Here is a 20258-nt window from a genome sequence, read left to right as displayed (position 1 = left end):
TGGCGAGTGTTTGATAAGCTGAACGAGGCTGGAGACCAAATAAACATACGAAGCTAGTACGACAGATGCCATCAAGAACCTTTAATTTCTGATAGCATATTATAGGTTTAAATGAATATTTCAACCCTCCCCCCAGGCTCTAGAAAGTTACCCTATGAAGCAACTATTTCCTATCCGATGGACCGAAGTGTTTTGCAGCTTAAATTAGATTATGCTAATTGTTAGAATGTGTGAGGCTTAAAGATTAAAACAATTCCAAACACAGTTTTTCCTTAAACCTATGGTGCCTGTTCTCACTTTTCTGCTAACATGTGCTAGCAGATGACAAAACAAGTGAGTAATGTCACGGAAAAATCTAGGCAAACCGATTTCTTAAACCTGTTTGCTATAACTGAATGCCTTTTGTGTTGTGGGGCGTCAGGCTGCTCATAGGACAGGCGCAGTCTCCACAGTTCGTATGCTTAGCTCATATGCTAGAACCAAATTCACGCACAGTTTCCTGCTACTGTTTTATAAACAATTTCTACATTATGGACACCCAAAGTTGTCCTCATACACAAGAAGATATGCACACCCACCCCAGCAAAGACAAACACACACACACAAACACACACACACACACACACACACAGATGTCTATGAGGTTCTATATCTTATAAGGTCAATTTGAGGGTCACAAAGGAATTTTAAGGTTTACTTATACGCTAATCAAGAGACTGAGATACAGTCCCTATGAAATCCACTTAGAAACATTTTATAGCCAGCCTCCGAGATACCCTTCAGGGTTGTGGAGATGATCATGTGCATATATGAACGTCACAATGAAGTCCATCGTTTTGTACATTTAATCTACACTAATAAGAGGTAAGGATTTCCCATCACAGCCATAGAAATTGACAAACAAATGAAGGAAACTGTCCTTCTTAGGCTCGGACTGGGATAGGAAACGGGATGGTGATCATAAAGCCCCCCTTTTGAGCTAACACAACAGTGAGACAACCAGCTGTCTCCATGGTAAACACACCTAAGGTTCTTCCTTCTCATGAAAAAGTTGGTCTTTCAGAGCCCTATCCCTGCATCCCCCTTTTCCTAGGCCTCAGGAGGGAGTGTTGTAGGTGGTCTTATGTGAAGCCAATCTGTAGATATGGAATACTTTCACTCCCTTCTTTCCTGTCACCGTACTCTGTGAATATTTCTCTACAGTTAGGACAATAGCTATTATTACTATCGTTTTTACAGAAGCTGATATTTATCACATACATTCTCTAGTGCCTAGCATCGGACATACGTCATTGTACAATGACCCACCTCTGGAATATTATGAAGAAATACTCAATCTCATGAAAAGACAACCCAGTTGCAAAAATGACAGATGGTCTGAATAGGTGCTTCTGTAAGGGAGATGCTTAATTGATCAACAAGCATGCGAAAAATGCTGAACACACATTATAGCCATTAGGGAAACTCAAATCGAATGGAAACAGAATATCTCGATGTATTTACTGGAATGGCTATAAGCATCACAAGTGTTGGAGAGGATATAGGGAACGAGGATCCAACATCACTGCTGTCATGCTCTGGAAATTCTTCAAACTATTAAACTATCACACGATCCAGCAATTCCACTCCTACACGGAGGATGGATGGCCTAGGAGTATCCTCAACCCATGTTTTGAAGCAAATAAAACTTGGTAAGTCTATGCAATGGGATGTTCTTTGGCCACAAAAAGGGATAAAGTAATGCTGTCAAACACCCATGCCTTGAAGACACAGCAAACCTAAGAAGCCAGGGCTCATGCCTGCCTGCTGTACGATTCCATTCACGAGAAATATCCAAAATAGGCAAGTCTACCAAGGAAGACAATAGATTAGTGGCTGCCAGAAATGGCGGAAAGAAGAAAATAGGTAGCTACTGGGTTCAGAATATCTTTTGGGGATGAGGAATTATTCTGGGATTAGATGACTTTGATGCTTACGTTAATTCTGTTAGTATGCTAAAGACGTGAATTAAACATTTAAAAGAGTAAATTTTATGACATGTGAGTTATGTCTCTATTAAAATTTCTTTTAAATAAAAAGCCCCACTAGCTCATGGCCGAAGGTACGGGAAGTTAGTAAAGCTTGAAGCTACGAACCACTTGAAAGTGTGAGACAGAAGCGGGTTTGTGGGGCTGGGGAGATGGCTCAGTGGTTAAGAGCACTGACTGCTCTTCCAGAGGTCCTGAGTTCAAATCCCAGCAACCACATGGTGGCTCACAACCATCTGTAATGGGATCTGATGCCCTCTTCTGGTGTGTCTGAAGACAGCAACAGTGTACTCATATACATACAATAAATACTTTTTAAAAAAGAAGTGGGTTTGTAAGGGGAATAATTTGAAAGGAAGGAAAGGACACCATTTGTGCTCCTGTATGGAAGAGGAAATCATGAAAAGAGGCACGGTCTTGGCCACAGATGGCAGGGGGAGAATCTGAAAGCAAATGAAGGCAAAGCTGGGCTGTGGGAGGTCATCTCTGTCACCAGACGTTTCATTGGCTCTCAGGACATAAGAGTGCTTAAAACTCACAGAATGGGGCAAGCCTGGAGTAACAGGGCTCTAATAGCCTAATTGTCTGTTTTCATTTTTCTCAGCAAATGTTAATCTCCACCCTGTGTTATTTCTCTCCAGTGGGTCACTGCTGTGTTTGGAAGAGTGGCTTACACTTGCCTACTTCCTCCTTCTGCTTCCTTACGAGATTCCATGAATTTGGACTGTGACCTCCTCTGCTGGGCTGACTAGGAACTGTCAAATGCCTTCCTATCATGACAAACCCATTCCTCTCAGCTTGTCCCTAATTTTGTAGAAAAGTAGGCTATCTGTCAGACAATTTAAGTTAGTGACTATTACAATTACATAGAACTTTCCAGTTTGCCAAGGGACATTCTAGGTGCTACAGAAAAGCCTTGGAATGAATGAGACGCTATTGAGAACTACATGCATTTCCTAAGGAATGAACGAGAAATGATTTTATAGGTCCCAGCCTGCTTTTGAACCCACTGAGACGTACGTGTCCTATGTACAGTCTTTAACAAGTTAACTCTCCCTTTCAAATTCCATTTAATAGTCTCCTCTCACGTGGCGGCCATATTCTTAGGGCAGGCAGTGTCCTTTTAGAATCATGACTGCCAACCAGAGAACATGTGCACAAAAGCAAGGCTGTGCCAAGCTACATCTGCGGAGGCGCAGGCTAAACTGAATGATCTGCTTTGCACACCCTTGGCAGTGTTCAAAGCAATGGAGGCCTGGCACAGTTACCCCCTCTGTTTCTAAAAATAGCCAGTGTAACAAGCTTTAAGTCAGCTAAGTCCATGGGTACACTGTATCTCCTTATGATTCATCAGAGGCAAGAGGTAGTTCTTCAGACAGAAACCTCTCCAAGACTAGTTACCGGGCTTGAGACACTTTTACATGTCCCTCCACCATACAGTGGTGACATGGATGGAAAACCTCTGGGTGGTGGTGAAAAGCAGTGAGGTTTAGGCTAATGCATGTCCCCCTTGCCATATGTATGCTGGGCACATGTACGTGTTTGTATATCTGTGTACATGGAGGCCAGAGGTCAACACTGAGCGTCCCCCTCTATTCTTGTCCTCCTTATTCTTTGGAGACAAGGTCCCTCACTGAACTTCTCAGTAATTTAGTAAGACTAGCTGGCCAGCCATCCTCAGGAACCCTCCTGTCTCTGTCACAGCTCTGCACATTTTTTGTTTTTGTTTGTTTAAGTGATGGGGATCCAAATTCAGATCCTCCAGTAGCAGGAACATTACTAACTGAGCCATCTCCCCAGCCCTGGTACTCTACGGTATTCTAATCCAATCTTCCTCCTCCTCTTCCTCTTCCTCCTCTTCCTCCTCCTCCTCCTTCTCCTCCTCCTCCTCCCCCTCCTCCTCTTCCTCCTCCTCCTCCACCTCCTCCTCTTTTGTGAGACAGGATCTCACCATGTAGCCCTGGCTGGCCTGGCATTCACTCTGTAGACCAGACTGGTCTCAAATCCACAGAGATTTGCTTGCCTTTCCAATGGACTTTTAAAAAATGAAGTATATATTTGTCTCTGAAATATAAGAAAATATATTTTACTCTGGGTTCACTTGTATCCTACTTCTAAACTGGTAACCATACCATCTCTGATGTCTGGTATAAATCTGGTACCTAGACAATGGTCCTGGGATTTGAACTCAGGACCTTTGGAAGAGCAGTCTACCCCTACCCTGATGGCTTAAGCTCACTGGCCTTGTTTTTTTCTTGATTTCTAGAAGCTCTGGGCTCTTTAACCAGAGATTTGTTTGCCTCTCTCTCTCGTTTATAAGCTCTAGGTCCAATGCTGCCCACATCCCAATAAGACACAGAGTAGAGAACAGGTACCTACATCCTGACCCTTGCCTGCAGCACACCAGCAGGGTGGTTTTATTGAAGCCAAACACATAAACCTTAATGAATCTGGAGAAGGTAAAGTCACATTTCTGTAGGATTGAGTGGGATTTATGGTGATCGATCTTCTCTCTATTAAATAGTACTACAGGAAAGATCCCTTCTCTCTGAATGCTTTGAGCCTCTTCACCTAACTCAATGGCTTATCCTAACTCCAACGCTGCTCACACTCACGACTGGTTTGGGGTAGAGTCGTGACATCAATGTTCAAAGTTTGGTTCCAGGAGCAGCAGTAGCAGTGTCACTGAACTAGCTGGAAATAAGTTATCAGGTACTATCCCAGACTCTCTGAGTCTAAGTTTTATAGGTTATTTCAATACAGGCTAAAACACAATTTAAAGGGAGGATTTGTGTCACCATAGTTATTGTCTGACACCTATGAAGAAGGGGGGAAATATTGAGATGTCTATCAAACCATAGGCCCTTTCAGCGCATCTAGTTTAAGATGCTAGGTCTTCACAGGAAGGAGAAGATCTTTCTGAATTTACAAAGAATGGCCGTAGTCAAAAGCTAAGTACTGCATTCTCTTACAGGACAGTATCGGGTAGCTATAATGTTTCTGTTGACGAAATTGTTGGTGGATGTTAAAGCTGGGCGTAGGAAGGCATCTTTTGTGGCCTTTGTACCAATCACTTCTGAGAGAGGTTTGACCATGTTACACTATTAGGCTCTTGATACGTCGGAGGTTAATTAACTTCCGCTCTACTGTAAGTCAGGTAGTCTTGTTACTCAGGACTCAAGGTGCGTTCCTAGTGCTGGGCATTGCTGATTCTTTGTATAAGTTCCTATCACCACCTGGCATCACCCTCCAAAGTCCAAGGCAGATCACTTCGATGGTTAACTATATATTAAGACAACAATTGAAAGACTGGTTATCAACGGGGGGAGGTTTTGCCTATTCCCTACCCCTGAATAACATCTGGCAATTCCTGGAGTTGAATTGACTGTTACAACTCGGAGTTCATGTTTAGTGAGCAGAAACCAAGGATGAGGCTAATCCTATGATGTACAAGATGGCTGCCCCAGAATTCAACATCGCTGAGGCTGGAAGTCTTGCTTGAAAGAGATGGAAAGTTGGGTAATTAAAGAAACGGTTACGTTATGCGTTTGTATTGGAAGAAGCTGACACGTCCTTCAAGGGCTTGAACAACGTGAGGTACTGTGCTATATACGGTTTAGGTGTGGCCCTCAGAGAGCTTTCACGGACCTTGTTAGATTACGTCCTCCGCTGTGAGAAAACAGCCAATAATTGACTTGATTCCTCATTGTTTCAAAAATAGCCACAGCCCTTTGGTAAAGTGATTGTTTCCAGCACTGAAAATAGACGCTAGGAGGAGAGCATATTGCTTGGTAACAGAGAACAAAGGAGATCAGAAGCCCTGCATTCACGACCTCCACTTTGTAAAATGCAGTCTCCCGGTACGCACCTTCTGCCATCCCTGAAGCATCTTTCATTCTTTGGGCGGACAGCGCTCCCTGACTGAGCGACAGCAGGAACATGACCTGGGACCCCACTTCTGAGGCGCAGAATCAGGATCCTGGGGGTGAGCTGGGAGTCAGACATTCTAAAAGGATGAACTCTGCACAAGATTCTTACACAAAGTCTGAGGACCAGTGGTCTTGACACTTGCTACTCAGTGTGTGGGTCCTTGGCCAGAAGACTGGCAGCACCTGGAAACTGGTTTGGAGCTTCCAAAGCTCAGAGCCCACCCCAGTTCTCCAGTCAGAATCTGCATTTCACTAAGACCCGTAGGTGGTTCTTATTTGAATTTGAGTATGAGAAACACTGGCCCGGAGGAACCCTAAACCTAATCCTTGACACTTGGTTGGCAGGTACCACATGCCTCACTCATTTAATAAAGAATTTTTAAAAATGCTGACCTCCTTAGTCATAGTAAGCAAAACCAAGCTTCTGTTTTGAAAAGATTTTTACAAATGTAAAGGCTTTGCAACTAAGAGGGATTATCGTTGCTATTTCTCTCCCAAGGCATCTGGTTTTTGCTATCTTAATACTAAAGGTTGGGAGGGGGGAGCATGGTGGTAATGCCTGCAAATTCTAGCCCTTAGGAGGCCAGGCAGGGAGATTTGGAGTTGAAGGTCAACCTGGTCAACACAATGAAACCCAGACTCAAAAAAAAACCCAAATAGTTTAAAAATTAAAAGTTGGGATCAAAGTTCTTTTTCTAAACGTTTTTTCTAAATACTGTTATAAGTCTAAATAAATGCAGGCTGCAAGAGCAGTTTGATTTTGCAGGGTGCCTCTTTTTGGATTATATGTATTTAAGAATGCCTTTTATTGATGATTAGCCGATGGACTCGGGGAGGGAGGCACCTGGGTGTGCACGCGCCATGGTGCATACGCTGGTACGGAAGTCAAAGGACAACTTGCAGGAACTAACTCTCGTCTTCCACCATGTGGATCTTAGGGATCTACTCAGGGGGAGGAGCCTGGCTCATCAGGTTTGGTGGCAAGCACCTTTTACATGCTAAGCCATCTTATCGACCCTAGAGGTTTAATTGTGCCAACGGTTACAGCCTTTGTGTTAACAAAGAGCTCTGTGCCCCTACTGTTTATAGCTTAATACTCTAGCATCCCACGGGAAGGAAGAGCTACTGTACAATAGGCTACGGGGTTCTTATCATTTCTATACATTCGCCATCTAACAAATCCAGAAGAGAACACAAAGACATTTGCCCCATTAATCCTACATCAAGCACACTGAACTGAAGAAACAACACTCTTCTTTTCCCCCTGATTAAAAATCAAGGAACTGCAGCCACCTTTTGAGGTCACCATCTTGTTCTACAGAAATAATAAGCGACATCTTTATCACTAAAAAAAGAAAACAAAAATCTGTTGAGCCACTAAAAGGCAATTATAAAAAAGCCAACTGTGTCATCCAGAGTACCATGGTAACTAACATCACCAGGGCATGAAAAAACAGTTGTTAGTCACTAGAATCAAAGCCAGTTGGCAACTTGGCTTGCTAAGCAACACGACATAAAGAGCGAGTAGAGGCTCTTTCTGAGCAGATCTGACTCTGCATAGCTTGGAATCCGGCTCCAGAAGGGACTACCCAGGTCTCTCCATCCACCTGAGCATGAGGCTCCCGATCCAAGTCAAACCCATCACCCACTTAACCAGCATTTATCAAAGCTTGTTGCATCCGAGACAGATGGTTTCATAACACACGTTTACTTGGGTTTTCGGCTGAACGGGAGCCGTGAAATGCTGGATAGAGCAAGGGTCGTTCTGCCAGGAGCATGGTGGGGGAGGGTTTGCCTGAGATGGACTCAAAGAGAACTAACAGATGACCATCAGAGGACAGAGAGAACTGTAAAGAGTAAAAGAGCTGGTTCTAATGCAGCATAAAGTAACTACATTCTCATGACCGTGCTCCTGCGTCAATGAGAAAAAGACAAAGTTATATTAGCTTCGTTAGGAGAGGCAAGAGTGGGTACAAGCTGTTTTAGAACTATCACCATCAAAATGATAAGACATGCTTTTTTAGCATGCACGGGAACTAATACTTCACTTTCCCGAGTTTCTGATTTTGGTAGAAGAGACTCAGGCATAGGAGAATTGCTTTAGCACATGAAGATGCATGGCTGTCTCTGTTCTGCCTTTCTTTTTCTAGCTTAAACTCCTGCCTCAGCTAGAATGGCCTTTTCTTTCCTAATCGCTGATCACAGTCCTTTCAAGGCCAAGCAAAAATTGCACTTTCTCAGATCACCCAAGGACTTACTGTTCCTTCCTCTCTTCACCCACAGACGCCCTTGCCTGTACCCCAGGCTGTCTCTTACCATCCTTTGAACGAAGGCCCTTTCTCCCTTTGTGTTTCCACATTCCGTCTGCGTCTGTCGGCCCTGGCTCCAGTGCTGTAGGGAACAGTGCTGACCTGAACTGCAGTGGTGATAGCCACAGGGAAGCCGAAGGGAAGTTGGTTGGTTTCCCTAACGAGTGGAACACAGCCCAGAGGGAACCTTGGATGTTGCTACCTGCTTTCCCTCTACACGTTTACCGCCACCTTTTGGGAACCTTTTGTTTGGAGAAACTTTTCATGTTCTTTAGGGTTTAGCTCAAATATCTGGGGACTAAGGAGTCTACTTTGACCCACAAACCAGCTGAGTGTGTTCAAATACAATCCCATTCTGTAATAATTTGTCAGCTAGTGTTGTTCTCTCTGCTTAACTGCAGACTGGACAGCCCACAGTGGTGTTTACCTGTTACTATATCCCCGTGCAGAACAGAGCCCCATCAATACATGGAAGGTAGGCTGCAAAGAATGGGGGAAAAAGAGAATCTCGGTTTGGTATGGAACATGGATCAGGGAATAAGAAGGATGAAGATTTTGGGTTCCTAAGAGTGTGCCTAGAGGTAAGCCAGCTTTGGAGAATACCAGGAAAGCCCACAGAACCTCCTTTGAGAAACCCAAAGGCTCGAAAGAAGCTAGGAGCAGGCCACATGTATCTGGGGAGGTTAAAACATGGAACTGGGGTAAGCTTCAGTCCACAGTATCTTTTGAATAAGAGAGAACTCCGGAGAGATGATAAAAAGAAGAAATGGAATTTCACTGCAGCCTGTGGGATTTAGACTAGATATAAAGACAGAGTGACAATGAGGACTGGATGGCCTAGAAATGAAGGCTAAATCTAAAAAGGGAAAACACTAGGAATTAGACTCTCCTTCGGGTTCCTCAGTGCTCCTTTTGGCCCGGGTTGTATTGTTTTCTACTTCTCTTGCCAGACTGGGCTGAGGGGTGGGATAGGCAGAGAGAATACCGCAGGGAAACATTACAACGACTGCACCGAAAAATGCTAAAAAAAGAAAAATAAGCCTACAATTTTGTCATCGTGTATAGTTATTTTCATTTTTCTTGTTTCCCTTTCTTTTTCTCCCTGTGTGTGACAGACCCTGCTTTGTCTACTGCTTGCTCTGGTGATTCAAAGATTCACAGCTCGTTCCAAACCTCACTAATTACTTAGCAATACTTAACACATTTAATAACATCTTGCCTTTAATTTTAACCAGCATACTTCAATATTGTATCTCAGTGTCACCAACCAAAGCCTTGGTGTTTTGACAGGCAGCCTCTATCAGAATTAACCAATGAAAAGTTAATTCTTCCTACTGAAAAAAAAATCTCACCTCAGAATTTGGGGTACGAGATAAAACACTGACTTTTCGATTATTCACCAGTGAAAAGATTACGATCTGTAAGTGAGGCAGGGGCATTTCCTTGATGGATGGAAATCCTTTAGGTAAAGATCCCTTGCAAGAAGACCCAGGATTGGGGTTGGAGATTTAGCTCAGCATGAGCGCTTGCCTAGCAAGCGCAAGGCCTAAGTTGGTCCCCAGCTCCGGAAAAAAAAAAAAAAAAAAAAGACCCAGGATTGAAAAGGGCACACCTTGCTGTCCCATGGTGGACTGACACCACTGTATTCCCAGGTTTCAGGGTTCAACTAAAATGTTTAAATGAATCAATGGATGAGTCAAGACTGTGCCTCAATACACGAACACAGCAGTAGGCTATTTTTATAGCCATGCTAGTCTGCAGGTGGAGTAACTAGCATAGGTGGGTAGAGTTGCAAAGAGCACACTACTATTTGGCAATGCATCCTTTAAGAGAGTTAACCATCAACACTCTAAAGCCCATGGGGCTCTGACGTCAGAATAGTTTCATGCCTCCTCTGTGACTACACAGGGTTAGTTTTCTCTTAAAACATCTCCTAGGGAGTAAACTCTATGCTAAGTAAAATAAACCTCAAAGTGAACACTGTAGTAAAAAATAATACGTGAGACAGCCACGTAGAGCATTAGATTTGTAGATGAGAGCAGGATCCCGTTTCTCCCCCCCCTTTTTCCCCAAAAATGTAAGGTGGTGCTTATGTGCAGTTACGCATTTAAAATACTAGTAAGAATTATTTCATGAGAGGCAGGGGAGATGGCTCAGCATTTAAGAGTATGTGCTTTTGCAGAGGACCTGTGTACCATTCCTAGCATCCATATTGGCTTGCTCATATCTGCCTGTTCTAGGTTATCTGATGCCTTCTTCTGGCCTCCCTGGGTATCTGCACACACACTGTGCACACACAGACAAGCGGGCAAAAACACATACACATAGAAGTAAACCTTTAAAAAGGTTATTTCATGACAATGGGATTCTTTTCATATGTTTTTCACACTTCTTTTTTTTCTGTTGTGTTATTTCTAAATTTTTCTATATAAAGTATAGAAATCTATAAACTTCAGTACGATTTATATGGAAGCAAAATATGTCATTTAATCAGTTGCTCTGACCTCTGTGTTTCTATTGCATCTTTACATTTCTATTATAGCATTTTATCATAATGGTTTTTGTATAGGTTTTTGTAATAGTTTTGTCTTACACATATGTACTGAGCTATGACTCATGAACTGTGATGTCATTGGAAGTTATGGGGAAAGATGGGTTAGCCTGCTCCCTAGCTGGCAAAGAGGAATATTATTCTTGGCCTTAGGTTCTTGGCTTCTGGGAGTAGATTTTCTACTTCCTATACTTGGTCTGTGTAGTGTAGACTGGCCTCGAACTGGGGGCCCTTCCGCCTCTACTTCTGAGTGACTGCAGGTTTGCATCACCTTGTTTTAGAACAGCATTTTGAATATTAAAAACAATTGTAACAGTTGTTTCTAAACAGAGAGGTAAACAATATAGGTAGCATCTTTCCTCTACTGTTTAAGGTTCAATATGTCCTGTCCTATATCCAAAGCTATTAGGTTAAAGACAACTGAAGATTTGCTTACTAGAGCTCTGCAGAACTCACCTATTACATTCTATAAGATCCTTGGTAATCCATTCACCCTTTCAAAAAACATTTATGATGTACTGAGCAAGACATGGTGGTGAATGCCTATAACCCCAGAACTCTCAAGGCCAACACAGGAAGATTATTACTTCGTATCATGCATTGATGAACTGGGGAGGTAGCTCAGTTGGTAAAATGCTTGCCTTGTAAGCAGGATAACCTTACTCAATTCTACTCCGAGTATCTATTTTAATAGCTAGGCCCACATAAAAAGCTAAGTATGGTGGCTCACACTTGAAATCCCAGTGCTGGGGAGGCAGGGGCAGGGGCAGGGGCAGGGGCAGGGGCAGGGGCAGGGGCAGAGGCAGAGGCAGAGGAGGTGGATCCTCAGGGCTCACTGGTCAGCAACCTTAGTTTAGTGGGCAAACTCCAGACTAGTGAGAGATACTGTCCTCAAAATCAAGTGGGCGGTGTTTTTGATACCCCATTTTTTCCTCTCATGTTAAACACGCACACAAACATGCACATTCACCTAACGAGTTTGGACACAACAGAGCTTTACAAGAGATCCTTCTAGACAGGGTGTCCCCTAACCTGAGCACTAAGGAGGGGGTTGGCACTGGACAGTCAGGATGTGAACGTGCAGCCCATTCTGTTCTCCTACAGTGTGAGAAAGGGGGCAGATGAGGCACAGCCCTGCACTGCTGTGGGCACCTAAAGCTCTGGCAGAGAGCAGGGATGCTGAGGCTGTAAATGTGGTCAGACAGCAGTCACCAGGGCACCCGCGGCCCCATCACTGCTTAGACTCCGCCCCCTTTGGGTTTTAACAGAGGATTTAAAACCTGGAGATTATTTCTCTGACACTAGAGAGGACAGACTGTAGGGACAAAATGGTTTGAAGAAGGATAACTTCTTAGGAGACATTTTCACAAAGGAGTAATAGCTAACCACAGCTAACACGTAGCACCTGTGACAGGTGCAAAGTCAGCATAGCCATGCCATGGTCTTACCAACAGCCTATGAATAAATACTATTATCTCTGTTACATATCTAATGAGATCGACAGAGGTGAGCGATTTGGTCAGGACCAGTACCAAGCTAGTATCTGGCACCACACTTCTGCTCTTGAGCTCCACCTCATTTCCTTAATGTCCATCTCTTTGATTGGACGGAAGTTTCCATACAGAGAAGGAGTCACACTGGCAGTCGGTATTAGCCACTGTGTCTACACCCTGGGGACAAAGTAATTACTTGTTGAATGAAACAATGAATAATCTACATGGAAGAAATAGTGGGATAAATCATGTAGGTTCAAGGGTCTGGATGCAATATTGATAACTGGTATTTTCCTGAGGAGAGACCATTGTTCTCTTGCTCTCTCTTCACATGCACCAAGGACAGGTCACGTGGGAACACAGAAAGAAAGAGGCGGCCCAAGGCAAGCCAGGAAGAGAGTCTGAACTAGGAACTGAGCTAGCAGGAACCTTGATCTGGAATCTCACTTAGAAGGGGAATAACATAGTCATAAGAGGCAGATGGAAGGAGGGGGCAAGGTGTGAGAGAGTGGAGAGGGGAACCAAGGGCTCAGGATCAGTTGTGGGGAAGGGCAGGAGAGATGGCTAGATGGCCATGAAAATGAATGGAAATCTGCAACTGATGCGGGGCGAGGTTAGGATTATCTCCAGGAGGAGACAGAAACCTTGGTAAAGGAGGTGCCCAAGAATCAATGGGGGTGACAATTAGCTGTGACTCATTTCACTGGGGATATGGAACCGAAAGAGGCCACCTCCTGTAGCCAAGCAGGAGCCCCAGTGGAGCAATAGAGACACCAACCCACCCACAAAACTTTCAACCCAAATTTATCCTACCAGCACGGGGGATGGAACAGAGATTGAAGGAATGACAAACTAACAATTGAACCAATTTGATGTCCATCCCAGGGCAAACACAGATCCCTGACACTGTTAACGATACTCTACTATGCATGCAGACTATGCATGTTGTCTATGCTCTACTATGCATGTTGTCCTTTGAGAGGTTCCACACAGCAGTTGACTCAGACGGATACAGACACCCACAGCCAAGCAGTGGATGGAGCTTGGGGACTCTTACAGAAGAAGAGGAGGAAGGATTGCAGCCCCAAAGGGGATAGAACTCCACAGGAAGACCAACACAGTCAACTAACTTGGACGCTTGGGGCTCTCAGAGTCTAAACCACCAACCAAAGAGCATACATGCGCTGGACCCAGGCCTCCCTTCACATAAGCAGATGTGCACTTGGTCTTCGTGTGGGTCCTGAACAACTGGAATGGGGGTTATCCCTAAAGCTGTTGCCTGTGTGTGGGATGTGTTCTACTAGCTGGGCTGTGTTGTCTGGCCTCAGTGGGAGAGGGAGTGCCCAGCCTCTCAGAGACTTTAAGTGACAGGGTGGGTAGACACCTGGGGACTCCACCCTCTCAGAGGAGAAGAGGTGGGGGGCATGGGGGAAGGATTATGGGAGGGAGCAGTGAGCAGGATATAAAGTGAATAAATGAAAAAAAAATAAAAAAAACCCCAAAAACCAAAACAAAACCCAACCAAACAAAAAGATTAATACGAGAAGGATGGGTAGTAAAGGAGAAGTTTCTAACCTGGCACAGTGGAGGGAGCTGAGAAGTGCAAGGACAGTACCCTACACAGACCAAGAGCTTTGGGTCATGTGATCTGCATTAGACTCTAGGTTATACAGGTTCATCGGTGATCTAGGACTGGCCCTTAGGGTCAGTCCTTGTAACTGCAGAATCAGATAAGGGAAGGTGGGTAGAATCCTACAGTGGAATATATCTGTTAGTGGTTGTTACAATGATTAAACTGCGTTTGCAACCCAAAGGGAAGAAAGCCATGGGCAGCAAGTCAGGAAAAAAGGTCCAGTTTTCACCACCATAGTAGGCAGCAGAAATTCCAGGTTGGAGGAGCAAGGTTAGAGCAGCAGGAGTCAGAGTAGCAGACAAACAGGCTTTGGGCCTCTGCGGACTTACCTGGTTCAATCACAGTTCAACCAGTTAGCACCTATGGAAAGTTGAGTAAGTCGAAAGCTATCGATCTAAGCTTTAGTTGTTTTACCTACAAAATGGAGTTCATAATACCTACCCAGGAGGGCTGTTCTGGGTATAAAAAAAGGCTTGGCATGGTGCCTGGCAGAATTGTCACTCAATTAATGGCAACGGTTGCTCCTAATAAGATAATCATTCCCCTCTTTTGCCTCCTAAGGGATTTGTTCAGATGGTTAAGTTACTTGAGATTCGAGGACGTGAGGGAAATGGAGGAGCTATTAAAGACTAGCTTGAAAGTTATTTTTAAATATAAAGAAAAGCAGTTTAACTTGGCTTGCTTCTCCTGACATGTGGTGTACGCATAAGTCATAGAAATTGGCCACTGTTCTAGGGCTCAGAGCCTGATATAACCTCCTTGTTAATGATTCCTTGTCTCCCACCCAAAGTAGGTCTTCCAAGAAGTGTTAACAAGGGTTCTCTGAGGGTGTTGGATTCTTTTCCAACTCTAATATAAACTCAAGTCACCCGAGGGCTTGTTAAAAATGCAGATTTTCATCTAGGAGATTTAGAGCAGGGCATGGAATTCTGAATTGCTAATGAGCTCCCGTGTGACTCAGAAGGATGGCGCTCTGAGGAAGTGGCTAGGCGCCGAGAAGACACAGAAATATCACTGTCGGCCTAGTGCTTGTTATCACGACCTACTTCTCTTTAATGATCTACCTAATAACAGACTATTAATAGAATATGAAAAAGCTTGTTTCAGACCAGATTTGGAAATTCTGCTTATGGATTCATTTCAAATCAATATCAACTATTTTGAACAATTTCCTGGAACACAAAGTTTGCTTCTAAAGACTTTTCTTATTAACCTTGTATACAGCATAGGCTGTTAACTTCCTGAAGGCAGTCTTGCTTCCACTGATACCTACAACTGTGTATCAAGAGATACGAAGAGATGAACGAAAGGAATCATAGAGTCTCCTCAAAAGTCTTTTGGTCAGAGGCTGTCAAAAATTCTAGTATACCTCCTGGGATACCACCTCTTGAGTGGTTGTTCAGAGATATCCTGGAGAACCCTCCCAAACATGACAGACTACTGCCATTGCTCTGACTGTTCACTAAAATTTTATGGTAAGACCCTATTGCTGAAGACACCATATACTTTGCTCATAAGTTATGGAGGGAATCACATTGGTATCAACTAGGAGGCTTCCTTGTAGTTACTTTCAGAGTATTGGAAGGTGCTATGTAGGTTGCTGGAGGCGGGGGTAGGGGGAAGCCATTAACAGTCTTACACAGCTGTGAACATGGTGAATCGAAATAATGACTTGTTGTGGTAAGATACCCATGGCAGCAATAGTGGCATGACTGCTATAGGGTAACACACTGCTTTCTGATTGGATTTAAGGCCCACTTTACAGGAGGAAATATTCCTGGTCCTATATACCTAGTAAAGAACCCATGCTTGGGGAGCTCACAGGCCCTGGTAGGGGAGAAAAAAACCCACCAGTCATTATTCTGCTAAACAGATTTAGTATGAGATTGCCCTCTAAGTCTGTGTCTCTACCCGTAGGATAGCATAGCTCTCAGACCTTATCAGGGAAGGTTCTTTGTACAGTAGATAGTGGTTAGTGAGGAAGCTTACAGTTGGCCAAAGCACAGAGAATAAGTGTCAGAGCTGAGGGCTCAGTAAGAAATCTGTATCATCACCTGCCCTAAGGTTCATGTAGCAGCACAGAAGATGGGGCAGAAACATTGTAAAAGCCAAGGCTTGAGGAGGATCAGAGTGAAACAATGTATCCTGGACATGACAGGCATTCATAAACTCACAGCTGCTGTGGCTGAAGGCACAAGATCAAGCCAGTGAACAATTAAGCCCAGGGAGGAGGGAGTTCATAAGTCTCCCCCTTTATCTGAGGAGCTATAGACCGTTGATGGCTTTTGAGGCAGGTAGGATCGTTTTCTTCTGTGGTGTGGCCCCTGATAGGCTGACTGTACTCTTGTGGATATGGGGGGAAAGATGACAAGATGTTGGTAGAATCAGTACATGAAGTGAATCTAAGAAGAGGAATGGGGTTGAAAATGATCATAATACATTATATAAAATAACCAAAGAATAAATAAAATTATTTTTTAAAAACATCTTCCAGCACTACAAGACAATGAGACACTTTCTCAGACCAACTGGGGTTGTTCTCAGCAGAAATGTAAGCCTTGGTAAGTCTCAGGGACAAACTACAAGTGAGAGAAAATGAATCCAGAATATGGCAACCTGTGAGCCAAGCAGAGCGGAAGAGGCCTGGAGTTCAGCCAACTGCAAGCAAGTCAGGGAAGATGAGACTGTGTTTTGAATATTCTCTATGGCGACCCCTGGAAGCAGATCTGATTAAAAACAACAATCACGTGGCAGTTCTGGGACAGGTGTGGTGAACAAGGGGCAGGACAAACACAAGGCCAAGGGGGTTGGCTAGCTCTAAAGTCTGCAGGGTATTTGTACTCGGGCCCGGAAAGTAATATCCAAAGAGAAACCCTGTCCACGAAGTCTAGCGCCATACAACTTGCTGTAGCACCACGCTTGAGGTTAGCAGGGCTGGGGAGATGGAGATGGTGTTGAAAGAAACCCATTCATCTGGGTGCAAGTTTTCTGGAGTCTTCACTCTGAAGAAGTATTTCCTAAGTCGCCACCTGCCCTACTGAGATGAGCAAACACTCTTGGCAATACAAAGATTCCACAGCATTGGCTAACTTTGAATCCCTAACCTGGCCATTTTTTTTTTTTTTTTAATGTCAGATGAATGGCTGCCAGTAAGATAGAAATGGGGAAGCATGCTCAAGGAGCCCGCTGCTTATTCTCCCTCACTCAAAGGGGGCAGAACTAGAAACGCTGGAGACTTCTGTTTCTGCTCCCTGTATGGAAGGCACTTTCAGCAGCTGGAGCTGTCCAGCAATAGAGTTCATTCTCTTTGGAGATGGGGAGCTTCCAGCTCTAGGACTTTGAGGCAAAGGCTATTGGGACTCTGTAGAGGGAACTCTGTAGTGTGTAGTGAGGTATGCCAACGAACTCCTAACGCTCTCCTGGGCTCAGTCTCACAATACCTCGCACTTGGTAGACCCCAGGAAGGATTAGGGTGGGAGAAAATGGATCAGAAATATGGGTTAGCTGGTGAGCCAAGTAAAGTGGAAGAGGGTCAGCTAGCTGCCAGCCAGGTAGAAAGACATGAGACATCCAGGGAGCCAATAGTAAACCTTCCTTGAGTTTTAGCTCCATAGATCAGTGGGTGCCTGAAGCCTCCCATGGTTATGAAAAGGCAGTTACCTTTGAAGGGGGATAGGAGCTGGGGAAGGATAAAGACCACTGCTCACCCTTCTTAAACTCCTCCAGTACTGTGTCCAGCCGGGTATCATTGAAGACGCAATGCAGGGGCCTGTTGTAGAAGCGGGTGACTGTGAGCAGCGGGGTACAGTCGTCCGGGTCCACAAAGGCCAAGTCTTTGACGAACAGGATGTCCACAATATTGTGCCTCTGGTCGCCCTCGTACACCGGGATGCGAGTGTAGCCACTACGGAGGATCTCGGATACAGTGGCGAAGTCAAGCACAGCGTCGGAGCGCAGCATGAAGCAGTCCCCGAGAGGGGTCAGCACCTCCTCTACCACCTTGGTGCGCAGCTCCAGGGCGCCCTGGATGATGTTGAGCTCTTCCTTCACCAGGTCGCTGTAAGGATCGGCGGCCCTCAGCGTCTCCAGCAGCTTCTCCCTCGTGTAGAAGGTGCTGATCTCCTGGCGCAGAGCCCAGTCCAGGAGGCGGCCCAGCGGGTAGCACACCGGGAAGGCGGCCGCCATGAGGAGCCGGGTTAGGCACACACTGTGAGAGGCGATGGCCAGCCCGTGGCGTGAGCACACGGAGTACGGACAGATCTCGGCTCCCAGGAACACGGCGCCGGTGCACACGAGCGCCGGCAGCCACGGGAAATGAACCCCCGCCTCGCCGGAGTCCTCCCCGGGGTCCCCGACGCCCGGTGGCAGCGAGGCGTACAGCCAGCCGGCCAGCGCGGCATTGGCGCCGGCTTGGCCCAGGAGCAGGGTGCAGAGCAGATGGGTCCCCCTGCCGCGCACGGCCTGCACGCGGCGCGCCTGCTCCTGCTCGGCGGCCGAGCCACTGTTCCGCAGCACCCGTAACTCCACCGGGTCCAGCGAGAGCAGGCTCAGGCGCAGGCCGCTGAACAGGGCGGACAGGGCCAACAGCAGGAGCGCCCCGAGCGCTCGCAGCCACGCGGGCGGCAGCAGGTCCCCACCCGGGCCGTAGAGGCGCGGGCGGACGCGCAGCAGGAAGCCGCCGGCTGCGCCGTGGTGGTGCCAAGCGCGCCCGTCCCAGGCGCACAGCGAAAAGAGCTTCCCGCCGCCGCCCGCGCCGCCGCGCTCCGCCTCGCCCTTCCGCAGCTCCCGCACCCGCACCTGGACCAGGGCCGAGCCCGCCACGCCCCCGGGGCGCAGGGGCCCCAGGACCTCCACGTCCGACGCCCAGTCGCTCTGCTCGCGACAGCGCTGCGGTCCCGGGGGACGCGTGGGGACCGCGCTGGGCGCCGCGCCGCCGGCGCCGGGGGGCTCCTCGATGAATACGAGCCGCGGGGCCCAATCGCCCGTGCTGTTCTCCCCCGGGGCCAGGGAGGGTGCGGGCACCGGCGCGGCGGGGACCGCCGGCCCAGGCTGGAAGTAGACCCGCAAGAGGAAGCTGGTGCCTTCGGCCGCCCGCAGGGTGCCCCCCTCCAGCGACACGCGGCCTCCGGCAGTGTCTTCAGGTCGCAGACCTAGCAGCCAGGCAGCGGCGGCCGGGGGCCGAGGGGACAGGGAGAAGAAGAGGAGGAGTACGGCGCCCCGGCTGCAGCAGTCCCGGAGCCTGACACCCAGCGCTGCTGCCGCCGCGGCCGCCGCCGCCATCCTGCACCCGGCGCGGTTGCACGTGATACTGCAGCAAGCCGAGCGCGAGCTGGAGGGGAGGGAGGAGGAGCTGGAGCCCGGAATCCGGCCCCAGGCAGGTCACCACGTGTGCTCCCCTTGCGCGCGTGGGCTGGAGGCGGGGGTGGGGTGGGGGAGGTGATGGTGGGAGTGGTAGGAACTCGCCTGGGAGGGGTCCCTGCGGGCGGCCGGGGGTGGCCACGCACGGTCACAGTGCCTAGCCTGGCCATACTTAAGTGTATCCGAGCCCTGGGGAGGCTGGGTGTGGAGCAAGGCCTCCTACATCTGTCGTTTCTCCTCTTCAACCTCCCCCATTTCACTCCCAGCCCTTATGGTGAAATTCCTGGCAGTAATTCCAAATGCAGGCTCACTGCTTCCCAGTGGACCCAGGAAATTTCCCAGAGTTTCCCCTCTGTCTCTCGTGTGTTCTTGCTTCTAATTAAAAGATATTCTGATGGTTGGTCCTATGAAACCTGTGAAAATTTTTGGTCTCAATTCTAGTTAATCTTTCACATTGTAAAAATTTCCAGATTATTTAAGTGCAATTCCTTGTTAAGATAACAGTGTTCGTCAATAAATCGAAGTGCATTATGGGACCACTTTGGGGTAGAGTACTATGCATCCAGGAAAAGATTGTACACTATCCAATGTATATGTAGTCCTGAAAAGTCATCACAGCAGTAGAAAAATAGTAAGGTTCAAAATGATGATGTAATATACACTATTATGTTAAAAGTATTCACGAATAAAGTTTATGCACATGTGTGTGCCAAGATCAGGTTTCAAATGGGAAGGATGCACAAGAAACAGAACAGGATTAGTCTCAATGTGTGATGAACAAGAAGTTGCAAACCAAACAATACAGAGAAGCACTTCTGCTTTTCACTCAGTTCCTTCCACCGTTTACATCAACAGCAGGAAACTGACAGCGGGGTAAAACTCCTATCATTTTGTCCTATCTAAATTTGCGTAACCACCATCACCATAGTGAAAATGCACAGCTGACTCTTCCCTATCA

At 46.5% G+C, this 20258-nt stretch overlaps 1 protein-coding gene across 3 annotated transcripts in view; it reads right to left on the bottom strand.

Annotated features, from left to right (window-relative positions):
- The window catches only part of Cnnm1 (cyclin and CBS domain divalent metal cation transport mediator 1), a 58559-nt gene extending 39103 nt beyond the window's left edge, over window positions 1-19456 (bottom strand). For 2 of the 3 annotated variants that reach the window (XM_032892012.1, XM_032892013.1), the window contains exon 1: window positions 17650-19453. In XM_032892012.1, the coding sequence (XP_032747903.1) occupies window positions 17650-19222 (1573 nt within the window). In that variant the 5' untranslated portion in view covers window positions 19223-19453. Of the gene's footprint in view, window positions 1-17649 lie in introns of all 3 variants that reach the window. The other variant, XM_032892014.1, reaches the window with a different exon arrangement.
- Window positions 19457-20258: the final 802 nt, after the last annotated feature.

Source organism: Rattus rattus, chromosome 2, assembly GCF_011064425.1.
Source record: "Rattus rattus isolate New Zealand chromosome 2, Rrattus_CSIRO_v1, whole genome shotgun sequence".
Taxonomy (NCBI): domain Eukaryota; kingdom Metazoa; phylum Chordata; class Mammalia; order Rodentia; family Muridae; genus Rattus; species Rattus rattus.
This window is presented reverse-complemented; position numbering and strand designations above follow the sequence as displayed.